General features: G+C 45.3%; 1 protein-coding gene across 1 annotated transcript in view; it reads right to left on the bottom strand.

Annotated features, from left to right (window-relative positions):
- The window catches only part of TTC23 (tetratricopeptide repeat domain 23), a gene marked incomplete at both ends in the record, with an annotated part of 113468 nt that overhangs the window by 13960 nt on the left and 84961 nt on the right, over nucleotides 1-14547 (bottom strand). Inside the window, 2 exons of the mRNA XM_079699096.1 lie at nucleotides 1399-1548; nucleotides 6175-6302. Coding sequence (XP_079555222.1) covers nucleotides 1399-1548; nucleotides 6175-6302 — 278 coding nt within the window. The remainder of the gene's footprint in view (nucleotides 1-1398; nucleotides 1549-6174; nucleotides 6303-14547) is intronic.

Raw genomic sequence — 14547 nt, 5'->3', positions numbered from 1 at the left:
CTGGAAAACTTGAGAGAATTGGTGCTCAAATTAACTCAAGCAAGAAAAGAATTAAGCAAACTAGCAGAATATAAAATTAACACAGAGAAACCTATAGTCTTCGTATACACAAAAATAACCAGTCAAAAGGTGTAACAGTGGATAAAACTCCACTTATAGTAGCATTAAAGAAGATAAAACGCTTAGAAATCCACTTAGTAAGAAATGTACAAAACCTATATGAGGAACACTTTAAAATGTGCCTGAATGTTACAAAAGTAGACATGAATACATATAAAGACATCCCTTGTTCTTTGGTAGAATGACTCAACATCATAATGATGTCAATCCTCCCAATGTCCATTTACAAATAAAACAATTCTCCAAAAAATACCACCAAACTTTTTATGGAGCTAGATAAGTTGATACCAAAATTCATGTGGAAAGATAAAGATGCCAGAATATCTAGAAAACCTGATACGCTAAAACCACGAGGGAGGCTTCCCTGGTGGCACAGTGGTTAAGAATCCGCCTGCCAACACAGGGGACATGGGTTCGAGCCCTGGTCCGGGAAGATCCCACATGCCGCGGAGCAACTAAGCCCGTGCACCACAACTACTGAGCCCACACGCCTAGAGCCCGTGCTCCACAACAAGAGAAGCCACCGCACTGAGAAACCCGTGCATCGCAACAAAGAGTAGCTCCCACTCCCCACAACTAGAGAAAGCTCGCATACAGCAATGAAGACCCAACGCAGCCAAAAATAAAAAATTAAAAAAACAACACGAGGGGAGTCTAATCCTACCAGGTACTACATCATGCTATGAAATCTCTATAATTAAGGCAATGAGGTACTGGGATTGAAATAAACAAAGAGAAAAGTGGAATAGAAAGAAATCCAGAAATAGACTCAAGTACATGTGGAAATGTAGTATGTGACGAAAGTGTTAACTCACTGGAGCATAGATGGACTCTCTAATAAAATGGTGCTGGACAACTGGGCAGCCATTTGGGAAGAAGATAACATTAGATCCATACCTCATGCCATCCACACAAACTCCAAATTAAAAAAATAAACGTAAGTCCTAGAAGAACACACAAAGAGTTCCTCTATAAACTGGGTGTACAGAAAGAGTAAAATAAAATAAGATTGATAAATTACGCTATGTACAAATTTAAAATTATTTTCATAGTAAAGAATAATTGATAATTTATTTAAAAATCTATGTGCATAAGAGGATTACTGTACCTTTTACCCCAAAAAGTGTGAGCTGAGATCGACTGCAAAAGTGATGTCATCTTACCTAAATAAGCCACTTGTAAAGTTTTATTTAAAAAGAGCGTGGTGGAGGGAGAGAAAGCTACCTGTGAGAAAGGGTGGGAGGGTTTTTTTCCACATTAGTTGGGCTGCAGCTTTACCTTCTTCAGTTTCTTGTGGGCCCTGCTCTTGTTCCCCTGTGCCAGGTCAGCCCGCCCCAGGAGCCGGTATGTCTCTGCCACCTCGGGACTGAGATCGCCAAACACTGCCACTTTGGCCTCCAGGGACTCTCTCAGGATGGAGGTAGCTCTCTGTGAAAGGAACGAAAAGCTGTCTGGTTAAATAAAAAGTTCAAAGCTGGATAAAGATCAGTGCCTCCTAAGAAAATGATGTAACTGATATGTATTTTCACCTTTTAGGGGAATGAGTTTGGGTAGAGTGTCTCATGAGCTGAGCCTACTTTCCTCCTTAAATAGGAATCAGGAAATAATATACATGGGGTGAGGGGGTGTTGTGGGGTACTGGAATGGTTTGAACTCTGAAGAGAGAAGGCATAAAGGACCCCTGGAGAAAAAGCCATCTCAAATGTTACAGGAACCCATTTTAGTTGAGTAGTAAGAAGAAAAGCTAACATGTACTGCATCGTGTCCTTTATGTGGCAAGAACCGTGCTAAACAGTTTATGTGTGTGAGCTCATTTAACTTGCACCATCTCCTTTAGATAAGGACAATTTTAATCCTTGTTTGCCAGGGGAGGAAACTGAGGCACAGAGCAGTCAAGAAACTTGCTCAGAGTCAGACAGCCCATCAGTGGCAGATCTAGGATCTGGATCCTGCCAGTTTTAATCCCTCTTAGTTGCAGGCTCTTCTCCCTCTGTGCACAGTGATGTTCTTATGTAAGTGAAAACTACAGTTTCCTGGCATTTATCTACTTACAGAACATCCAGAACATATTCCAGGGTTTTCCATTTCTCACAAGAAATAGTTCAGGAAACCAAAAGCAAACATTCCAACATGGTGAAAAGTTAAATATATTTGACATCTTGTTTGGTTTATCTGATTTATTTATACCAACATGGAATACAAAATATGAGTTGGTATTAATCTCTTCAGTCATAGAGCAAGACATACAGAGGGAAAGCCCTGTATGTCGGTCTCCCATGTTTCTCCTGAAATTCTTCTACGATCTTCTACATGAAAGCATGATTACAGGTAGAGATCACGAACGCCCAATATAAGAGCCAAATGGGGACTTCGCTGTTGGTCCAGTGGTTGGGACATCACCTTCCAGTGTGGGTTTGATCCCTGGTCGGGGAGCTGGGATCCCACATGCCTCATGGCCAAAAGCCAAGGTATGGAACGGGGGTAATACTGTAACAAATTCATTGAGGACTTTGGGGATGGACCACATCAAGGAAATCTTTAAAAAAAATATATGGGAGAAATAAGTGGACCTTAAAAGAAAAATAGAGCCGAATAAAGCAGGAACCAGTGAAGGCGCCTTGCCCACCACATAGTCCTGAAGGCATCCTGCTGGCGCTCCCCAGATAGAGGAGTTTGCAAGGCCTTTACTCAGTTTATTGGCAAGAATATGAATTAGGTGCTGGGGGTGGGATCAGGGAACCATGGTGAAAGGCACTGCTAAGGCAGAAACAATCTCTCAGATGGAAAGATAAATCACTGCGGGGGAAGAGAAACTGTAAATTGTGAAGTGTGTGACCCACCTTGGTATGGGTCTTGCCTGATGCTAAAGCCTGTCATGTCCCTTCCCAGTGTCTGTGATGCAACTGTTGGGTTTGGCAATTTTTCCATGAAAATTGGTTGTCAGGCTTGGAGGAGCCAATGATGGAAAGAAGAGCCAGACACCTTTTCCTAAATGAAGCTCTCAACGCCATTTACAGCCTGATTGGGGAAATTAGAGATAGATGTGCACGAACTTGAATGGCAAGTCGAGATGGCAATGGAAGAGATGCCACATGGATATGGGTTTAAAGGAAAGAGACTGTGACAGTCTCTGAGAGTTAGAAAAGCTTAATGGAGAGAAGTGAAGAATAAATAGGATTTAGGTGGACCAAGAAGAGGGCATGGGAACCTGGGAGCACAGTGGGAGCTGGGGGAAGCACACGGCACATTCAAGGCCAGTGAGGGGATGAATTTGACTATAGCAGAGAAAGTAGGAAGAGGAGCAGAGGGAGATGAGACAGGAGTCACGGGCTGGGGTGGTGGTGGAGACCTTCATGCCAGGCTGAGGAGTTTAGATTTTCTTATGGGGAATAAGAAGTCAGAGAAGCTTCCTGAGCAGCAGAGCAGCACAACTAGAAGAGTATCTTAACATGGAGTATCTTTTAACCTGTGACAAAGTAAACTTCACTTACATTTTACCTTAAAAGGCATCTTCCTTCCCAAGGATCACCTTCCTGTTGGCAAAGGGTCCTAGCCCACATGTAGGCTGTGACACATCTGAGGTAGTCTGAGCACATCCTTGTGCTCGTGCCTGGGACTGTCCTTGGGCCCAGCCCCATTGGCCAGCTCCTGCTGGAACCCACAGTGAGGTCTGTAACCAAGAGTGAGCATAACACAAGGTGACACATTTGGTTGGACAGATTGTGTCACGCACAAGGGTGCCTGGCAGGAGAATGAGGAGGGCTGAAGTCTGGCCCGTGTTCCGCTCTCTAAGCAATGCGCCCTGGCACAGACTGCACCCACCTGAGGAAGAGGCAGCTTTGTCTATTCTTATAAGGGCACCAGAAGAGCTGGCAGGGGCTGTAGAATGCAAAGAGCCAGTTTGTTAAAATCTCCAGGGGAGGCCTCAGGAAGTGAGGTACATCTTTAGATCAATGCCACTGATTTGGGTGACTTGGGCAAGGGCAGTGACGTGTGGCAGCGGTGATGACAGACACCAGCGCAGGAAGCCAGACAGGAAAGGGGAAAAGGGTGGATGCCCTGTGGCAGCCAGAGCAGTCACACAGCCCATAGCCAAGCATCCATCCACCCATTGGCTCAACGCTCCTCCACCACAAATAAGAGAGTCTCTGCTGTCATGGAATTTGGTCTAGTCAGGGAGAGACAGTAACCGTCCACAATATATTATTGTAATACTCTGTTATATAATTATATCAGACAGGATTCTATGATGAAGAATAGTGGAGAGAATCTAATGAAGACTGAGGGAGGGGAATCAGGCAAGCTGGTGAGTCCTGAAGGATGGATCTGCATTAGCCAGGAGATCAATGAGGAAGAACCTTCCAAGAGAAGGAGACAAAAGCTGACACTGCCCAGAAGTGGGGGTTAGAAAAGGCCACTGTGGCTGGAACACAGATCAAGGGAGGGGGCAAAAATGAGACTGGAAATGTCAGCAGAATCCATAATGTGCAAGGTATTGTGGGCAATGTGGGATTCTGGCTTATCTTAAGGGCACTGAGGAGTCAGTGTAGTATTTTACAAATGGGGGTCCACTGATCAGATCTGCTTTTTGCAAAGATCACCATGGTTTCCTTATTCAGAATGGATTAGAAAAGGGCAAGAGTGGAAGCAGCAGCTGGGGAACAAGAGTTTGTTAGAGAGGTCCAGGTGGGAGATGATGACTGATAAGAGGTGGAGACGGCAACCAATGGATGGATTCAAGGGGCATTTTGAAGGTAAAAATGACTGATGAGCTGGAAGGGCTAAGGCATGATGGGGGCAGAATTCCCCTCAGATTTCTGCCCTGAGCACTCCACATAGAACTTCTAGAGATGTTCTAGAATCTGAGGCCCCTGGAAGGCCCCTCTCTACTTGGTTGGGTGATCCAGAAAAATATGGAAACTCCATTTGTTATGGTTACTGTAGCCCAACTTTGGCCTGACGAACATTCATGCATCTAGATTAAAAACCTATGTTCCTTAAGCTCACATCAACTGAGAGAAGGGTGAGGGATTAAGGGTTAGGAGAGAGCTGTGGGGGAGAAGGTCTACATAACAGCAGAGGAAATAAAAAGGTTTTCATCTCAAGGATTTGCCTTGACAGGTTAGAGGTTTTTTGTTTTTTAAAAAATATTTATATATTTATTTGGCTGCGTCAGGTCTTAGTTGCGGCATGTGGGATCTTTCATTGCGGCGTGTGGGCCTCTTTCTAGTTGTAGCATGCGGGGTTTCTCTCTCTAGTTGTGGCACACAGGCTCCAGGGTGCGTGGGCTCTGTAGTTTGTGGCATGTGGGCTCTCTTGTTGAGCCGTGCGAGTTCAGTAGTTGTGGTGTGCAGGCTTTGTTGCCCCACGGCATGTGGGATCTTGGTTCCCTGACCAGGAATCGAACCCGTGTCCCCTGCATTGGAAGGCAGATTCTTTACCACTGGACCACCAGGGAAGTCCCATTGACAGGTTAGAGTTGAAAAAAAAATCTGTATAAATGAAGCATGTGGGTGTCTGGTAGTTGTTAGGCTTTTTATGGAATAAGTTCCCAAGGGTTTAACTACCAATGAATATAAATTCTGGGTCTGGTTCCATTTTTACAAGCCATGGAAAACATGCCTGTATGGTTCAACAGACAGTGAGCCGTAACTTCTGCACTGTGTAGTTCTTATTAGATATGAAAATTTCATCCATTAGCTAAGATGAGAGGAATTAGACACACTAACTTCCACCCTCTATGCCAGGCAGAACCACAGGCTGCGGTAAGCAGAGTCTGTCCACTGGGTTCTCAAGATTTCTAGTCCTTTAAGATACTCCGCAGGTGGACATGGCATCTACATTCTCATGAACTTTTTTGTTTCCCGAGAGCAAATATCTGGGAGCTGCCCAAGAGTGGCTGCCTGGCCTTATTTATCCCTCTCCCCGTGGAGCCTGGCACATGCCTTGCACATGGTAGATGCTTAATGCTTTCAGAGTGCAGGAGTAGCCCTTTGGATATCAACTGGGTTGCCCAGGTAAATAACTAGTCAGCTGTGGTCCAAACTCACTTACCTCTTTTTGTCCAGTGACTTGTAGAAAATGGCAATAATCATCTTGAATTGAAAGAAATTTGGCTTTTCCTATCTCTTCAGCAGCCTTAAGATTAGCCATGCTATCTTGAAAATACTGCTCAGCCACATCTGAAGAAAAGCATCACAACAACGTTGAAAACAGCTTGCAGATTTGAAATGGAAATAGAATAAGTATGTGTTTAGTCATGGTGAATGATCTGAAAATAATAAGTAATTGGACAAGATAACCCAGTTAAGGAAACTGTCTTTTGTCAATTAATCTGTTTTATTAGACAGGGTCTAGTTCTCAGAAAGATACTGAAATTTATTTTCGTTGGTTTTCATACATCTTCCCTTTCCCAGTGATACAGTAAGCAAAGTTAATGCAAACAGGGAAACTATCCCCTAGACCTGACACATTGTTAAGTTTTCAGATCGATTAACCATTAATTCTTTGTAAAAGTCTGGTTGCTCCTCACTGGGTTTAGGACTCCAAGGATCCACTGACTTTAATGGACTCTTTAATCTTGGAATGTAACTTGATAACCCTAAAATTCTGGAAAATATGGCTGACATGCTGCTGAAGGAAAAACCTCAACCATTCCAAACACTTAAACATACTGGTTATAATATAACAAAAATATTTGAAATATTTGCAAACCTTGAAAGCAAAAAAAGGAAAATCTCAGGTATGGAAAATGAAGAGGAAACTAAAAGCCAAAGCAGGGAGGGGGAGCTAAAGCTGAATGGTCCATGAGGGGATCAGGAAAAAGGTGTACTGTATTCCCAGATGGGGTTTGATAAGCCTGAGTAGGGCTGGAGATGAAGCCTGAGGCCTCTGTGTGGTAGGAAGCTGGAATGGGGCTCCCTGCAAAAATCCAGTGTTATAGGCAGATTTCTAGGATGTCCCCAAATGACCCTCAACCTTGATTATGCCCTCCTCTTTGATTATGGGTGGAACTTATAAATATGCTGAGATATTACTCCTGTCGTAAGATTACGTTATATGGCACAGTTGACTGTGAGAAAGCAAGATTACCCCTTGGGCCTAACCTAATGACACCAGCCCTTTAAAAGCAGAGTTTTCTTCAGTTGGAGGCAGAAAAGGAAGGCAGAGAGATTCGAAGCATGAAAGGGATTTGAAAAGGAGGTTCTCCATTGCTGAGATGGAGGGAACCATGGTACAAGGACCCAAGAGTGGCCCATGTGAACTGAGAGAGGTCAATAGTCAGCAAGAAAATGGGGAGCTCAGTCCTACAACCACAAAGAACTGAATCCTGATAATAACAGGGATGAGCTTAGAAAAGGACCCCATGATCCAGATGAGAATGTAGCTGGCTGACAACTTGATTTTAGCCTGAGCAGAGACACCAGCCTTACCATGCTAGACTTCTGACTGACAGAATTGTGAGCTTAAACTGGGTGTTTAAACAACCATAATTTGCTATGCAGCAAAAGAAAACCAATATAGCCAGGAATCCCTAAAATTGAGATAAGAACAATTGTGTTGGTCCAAGGAGAAGCCTCAAGGCTGTCCCTCCAGAGGCCATGGCTAGAAAAAGAGCATCTGAAAGAAACTGGGACACTGCACGTGAGACACGCACATGTTTGAGGGCTGAATCTGCACCACCTACATGATTTGGAAGTTCTTTTTTTGTTTTTTGTTTTAAATTGTTCCACATCACTCTCCCTCCCTCCATCCTTCCCTCCTTTCCTTCTTTCCTTCTTTCCCACCCTCCCTCCCTCCCTTCCTTCCTGCCGTGCTGCCAAGCTTGTGGGATCTTAGTTCCCCGACCAGGGACTGAACCCAGGCCCATGGCAGTGAAAGCACAGAGTCCTAACCACTGGACAGCCAGGGAATTCCCTTGGTTTGGAAATTCTGAACCAATAAATTAAAGTAGAAACTAAGGGCTTAATCTCCAAAATATACAAGTAACTCATAAAACTCAACAACAAAAAAAACAAACAACCTAATAGAAGAATGGGCAGAAGACCTTAATAGACATTTCTCCAAAGAAGACATACAGATGGCCAGTAGGCACATGAAAAGATGCTCAACATCATCACTAATTATTAGAGAAATGCAAGTCAAAACTACAAAAAGGTACCACCTCACACGGGTCAGAATGGCCATCGTTAAAAAGTCTACAAATAACAAATGCTGGAAAGGGCATGGAGAAAAGGGAGCCCTCTTACGCTGTTGGTGGTAATGGAAGTTGGTGCAGCCACTATGGAAAACAGTGTGGAGGTTCCTCACTGTTACTCAGTGTAGAAACTTCTAGCACTTAATTCTTTTCCACCGTTTCATATTAATTTATTATGCTGAGTCTTGCCAAGATCAAAAAAACCCAAAAAACAAAAAACCACTGGTGGAGGAGAGGATGCTGGGAAAGCTGTAGAAGGCAAGAAGCATCTAGAATCCCCCGGGCTTATTTTTCTCTTCGGAAAAAAACATCAGAGGGCCTGGCAGATGGAGGAAACTGTGGACCACTTAGGAAAAAAGAAAAGCCCACTTACCTTGTTTCCTCTAAGTCTTAAACATAGTTCATTTTCATTTTATGTGGATGATACTAAGAAGTCAGACCATTTCTTTGATAGAATAAGTACAAAATCTTAAGATGTTTTTTGAAAAGAAGCTATTAGCATTTATTAATGAATCCTGTTGAGACATTTCGTAAAGAGAAATATGCATTCCTGGCAAGCTCTGTCTCCAAACGGTTTTTACTTAGGTAAAACTAAAAATAGAATTACCGTAAGATCTAGCAATCCCACTCCAGGGCATATACCCAGACAAAACTATAACTCAAAAAGATACATGCACTGCTATGTTCACAGCAGCACTATTCACAGTAGCCAAAATGTGGAAACAACCTAAATGTCCATTGACAGATGAATGGATAAAGAAAATGTGGTACATATATACAATTGAATATTACTCAGCCATAAAAAAGAATGAAATAATGCCGTTTGCAGCAACATGGATGCAACTAGAGATTATCATACTAAGTGAAATAAGTCAGAAAGAGAAAGACAAATACCATATGATATCACTTATATGTGGAATCTAAAATATAGCACAAATGAACCTATCCATGAATTAGAAACAGACTCACAGACATAGAGAACAGATCTGTGGTTGCCAAGGGGACTGGGGGTGGGGGAGGGAAGGACTGGGAGTTTGGGGTTAGCAGATGTAAACTATTATACAGAGGATGGATAAACAACAAGGTCCTACTGTATAGCACAGGGAACTATATTCAATATCCTGCGATAAACCATAATGGAAAAGAATATAAGAAAAAGAATGTCTATAAAGTAGAAACTAGCCTGAAAGTGGAAAAATTATAGGACTCCAGCACAGAGGTAGCAAACTTATTCCATAAAGGACCAGATGGTAAATATTTTAGGCTTTGAGGACTAAATGGTCCTACTGCAGCACAAAAACAGCCAGAGGTGACACGTGAAATTGAGCTTGGCTGTGTGCCAAGAAAACTGTTTACAAACATGGGTGGGGAGCTACATTGGCCTGTGGACCATAAGTTTGCTGACCCCTGCTCTAGCAGAGGGAAATGTGATTGTCTTCCTCCCTCAGGGACGTGGGACACCTCCTCCCGCCACCCTGAAGTGCCTGCTGGAGACAACCTCACGGGGACACATGACAGTACATAAAGTGTGTTGGGGACGATTGTGAACCATACATACAATGTTCTACTTAACATTTCCATTTGGAAATCTCATATGTACTGTGTAGCACAAATACACATGAGCAAAAAGATCAGATGTTTTCTTTGGCTTCTTTAGATTTCCTCTGTATTTGGTTATTTTCCCTTTCTCACCTCTAATATTGTTTTTGTGCTTTCTCCCCATTTTTCTTGATTAGACAGGACAGTGTATTATCTATTTGGATATTCTTCCAAAGGGTGGGCCCTCAAATTAGTTTTTCTCAGACTGTGATGTGAATGCCAGGTGCTTCCAAAGAGGCCTCCAAGAACGCAGGGCTCCAGAATTCACAGAGGAGCAAGGAAGGGGCCGGCCTGTGCAGACTGTGGTCGCTTCTGGAGGCGGGGGTGAGTGGGAAGGAGGGCAGGTCTGCAGGTCAGGGGCTGCCTGCGTCAGGCTCCAGTGCTGCCGCCTTCCGGCTGTGCGCCTCCATTGTTGGCCTCAGCTATTTCACCTCAAAGAGGAACCTTTAGGCTAGCGCCTCCATTATAGGGTTGTTGTAAGGAGTAAATGGGTTAATGCACACACAACTGATGACGTGCCTGACACCTAGTCAGTGCTCAGTAACTGTTAACCATTTTAGTTTCAGGGAGTTTCGATCACTGTGGCTATGAGCCTCCCTCACCCATACTAGGCTGACCAGCAGGCACACTGGAAGCAGAGATGGACATGGAGAGGACAGGAACACTTGGAAAACAGACAGAGTGGTCAAAAGGCACAGAAGCCTGGGATCATGTGCAGATAGACGGCTCCGTACACCTCAAGAGCTCTGAGAACAGCCCTGAAATTCACAATGAGCGCGGTGGGTCTCCAGAAAAGATTCAGGTACATCCCATGTGATCTGTTGTAGAAAGGAGAGAAGTAAACACTTGGCAAATGTGTCTGTCAAATCCAGGCAATCTAAAGAAAACAAGTAAGTTAGGTGTGAAAACAAGTAAGTTTCATTTATCTGCAAGATTTACTTTGCTTAGGATCTAGGCAGTTGCCAGATAGAAGCGAGAATTAGGCTGGGAGGTGCTGCCTTTCAGAGAGGTCTCGGAGCTGACTGGCCCCAGACTTTGTGACTAGACAGAAGTCTATTGAACTGGAGTCCCTGCTCCACTCTTTCAATGGGGGGTCTCTCCACTGCCAGACCAGCAGATGGATTTCTAGAGTATTACTCAAATTTTTTCTTGGTAGGAGAAAATTTTACAACTGTACATGAAAAATGTTACATCTCTTTAGTCCTTGCTGGCTCATGGGAGAAAATATTACAGATTAAATGTTCAGACTACGTATTAACTTTGGTTGCTTTGATAATCTGATGACAGCAAATGTGGGGATGATGTGGCACTTATTTTGTTGATTCTAAAAGCATTACAGAGATGTATGTTCCATGTCTAAAAATTAACAAGTCTATTCAGGAATGGAGTACTGCTGATATTTTAATTTTCTGTCTAATTGGGAATTAACCAAAGAATGTAACTGAGCCCTTCTTGAAGAGTAGAAGTTTTTCCGAGTCTCAGCCTCGTTCCCCAGAGATGAGCCCTTGCTCTGAAGACCTGTAGTTGTAAAGGGCATAGGAAGGAGTTGGGACTGAACAGGTAAGAACTGAGTTTCTGACCCTGGGATTTTGCAGAAGAAGTGGTGCCAGGCTCAGAAAAAGGAAGAGATCAAAAGGGATGGGAAGCACTTCCCTCCTTTCCTGGGTAAGGAGCTGGTCTCCCAGACACAGGTGGACACAGCTGCGCTTTGTCCCTTTCCAGCCCCTCTCTGGTAAAGATCTCCCACCTCTTAGTATTCCTTCCCCTGGCAGTCACATGCTGACCAAGCCCCCCTCCCCCCACAAAACCACCCCATTTCGGCTGGTCCCCTAGAGCTTAGTGTCAGATGCCCCTTTCCTTTGTCTACCTGATCTCACAGGATGCTGGAAGAAAGGAAGCTCCTTGGCCTAACTCATACTAGTGTGTAAATGGCTCAAACCTCTAACTCAGGGAGGCCTAGTCACATTTTCCAAAGAGGATGCTTGTTAGCATATTTGGATCTCTGGAAGAGGGACTGGAAGTGAAGGAGGAAGGAAGGGGTTGGGGGAAGGAAGGAATTTATTACTCAAACTAAGGCTACATGGCTACTGAAGTGGAAAAAAGCTAGGCTTTGTGGTGAGACGTCAGCGACAGGCCCTGACTGGGAATCTGCCCTCTGGGGTCAGCTCCTAAGATGGCTGCTCCCCTTTCCCCGTTTCAGAGTCCTCAGTTTCTCAAAAGGTCCAAGTTTCTTCCATTTCTGTTCCTGGGAGGTCTTTAGTCACCGGGGGGCAAGGCCAGGGAGGAGGGGTCTCTGACAGCTGTTGTCACATACAAGCGGACTACATGTCAGGCATCATGTCAGGACCCTTATATATGAGAACAGCCTAGGGCTCGGGAACAGTGGAAGGTCCAGGGCATACACTGTGGGCGTCTTCCCTGTCTGTAAATTTGAAACCACTTTTATTTTTACCTGGGATATAGGAAAGCTCTTTTACTGCAAGACCCTGACTTATTTTCCCCCATCCCCCAGGCCCCTAAATTAGCTTTCTGAACTATGAATCCCATGATTACTCTTTGAGGGGAGAGCAAATTTGTCCTATTATTACAGCTAAGGAGTGACTCCCTAAGAAGCAGAGCTGGTTCTCCTGGGAGTGGGCATCCCCCAGGAGGTCCACCTGGCACAAGTGACAGTGGGGTTTCCAGAGGGACAGGAGGTCACAGCCCCTGGGGTGGGATGCCACTTCTTGGCACAGACCTTGTGCCTGAAGTTGGGTGTGGGTTCACAAAGAGCCTCGGCAACCTGATGCTGGTGGCCTCGGCAAGAGATGAGGTCATTTTCTAAAGCCCAGGAGCATGACTTAGCTTGTAAATCTGAGCCTTAGTGGCACAGGTGTTCCAAGGCCATGAATCTTCTCCCATTTTCATTCCCGCAGAATGTCGGGGCTGTCTGTGAGTTAGGGTGAGGGGGTAAGTGTGGCCCAGCGGGCAAGGTGGCTTAATGTCTCCCGCAGGCCCCTTCAGACTCTATTCCATCTCTATGTTCATATACAGGCAACAGAAAACAGGGCTCCATTCAAAGAGCAAGAGGAATGTGGGGTTACGATTTGGCACCCAGGAGGTCAGGAGGCTTTTGATTAAAATAAATTCCAGTAACCCTGGGCTCATTTTCTGGAGGCTGTCCCAAGGCAAGAGTTGGAATGATAAGGACAACTCTCATTATGAGGGAGGCCTGTGTGTACAATGTGACAATTATCTTTTGTAACAGTCTTCAGAAACTGTACTCTGCACTAACTGCAAAAGCATTAAGGACCCCAGGGAATTTGAATATGGGAAGTCTCAAATTCTAGCCTGGCATTAACCCAGAGGAGCGCTATCACCCAGCAAACAAATGGATTGAACCCATTTAGACCCTTCTGGGAGCTGCCTGGGGCTTGGCACAGGCAGCTGCCCTGAGGCTGCCCGCCAGCCTTGTGGGGGTCACAGAATAGCCTGAGGGCAGGCGAAGCCCCGGACAGGCTGACTCCTCATTGCATGGCCCTCAGTGGTCCACACTGGAGACCACCTTCAAGAGGAATGTTTTCATAGGGCCTGGACAGGGCATCTGGGAGCAGTAGACCTGCTGCTCCTGAGCTGTGTGGTCCCTGGAAGTCCATGGCCATCTCTGGGGGCAGGTGTGAATCAGTAGAGTAAGGTGACCAAAATGGCGGCAGGCTGGGTGAGGCTCACACAGCAAAGTGTGCATGAAGTGTCTGCATAGTGCCTGGTGCCCACAGGCCTGGTCCCCACAGGCCTGGTCTGGGCTCAGTCACCATAGGGACTGCCTGCCTTGAATGTCCTCACCACCAGGAAGCTGACCAGGACTGCCCCCCACCCCCAACACCACCCAGAGTCCCACTTGGGGCCACCCAGTAGTGATCAGGTGCCCAGCGCCTCAGGCCTGTTGCCTTGCCACAGTTGCTTGTCTTGGTGAAGTATATGTCATTTCCATAAGCTGCCCTAATAATATGTTTTGAAGCCAAGTCAGGGTATAAATAACTTAGGCTTTTCTGAGAAGTTCTGAACATAAATTATTAGCCAGCACAAAAGTGAAACACCAGAGCCTCATAAAAGTGATTATCAGAGAGCCCATCATCCTCCCTAGGAGAGGGATAAAGCCGCAGACTTTGTTCTCAGACACAAAGATGAAAGGCAGTTTGTAAGCAAAGCTCAGTGAGGTTTCAGTTCTGCCACAGGTTGTCCCTCTGTGAAGAGAGACCAACAGCACAGACTTGGGATGGAAAAGGCCACACCTTCTACTCCTCTGCTGGCCTCAAGAGCTGCCAACCCCTGCAGCCCACACCTGCCCCCACCTTTGGGGCTTCCGGGCTCCCTGGACCTCTGAGGACAGAGCACCCTCAGAGCCACGACCTCTCTGGTTCTGGAGTGTGGTCAGGTAGGCAGCACCTGGCCTCTGTCTAAGGCCTTGCTTTGCCTCTAATTGCCAGCGTGACGCTGGACACACCTTGGACCCCAGTCCTCTACATGGGATGTGCTTTAAGGTGCCTTCCAGAGGTTTCTGAGAGGGGGTCTTACTAACGATGGTGGAAAACAGGGTAAGAGGCTTCCCTCTTCTTCTCTGGCCTCACCCACTGCTCTCTCTCTGATGCTTC

The sequence above is a fragment of the Hyperoodon ampullatus genome (assembly GCF_949752795.1).
Source record: "Hyperoodon ampullatus genome assembly, chromosome: 3".
Lineage (NCBI taxonomy): Eukaryota > Metazoa > Chordata > Mammalia > Artiodactyla > Ziphiidae > Hyperoodon > Hyperoodon ampullatus.
This window is presented reverse-complemented; position numbering and strand designations above follow the sequence as displayed.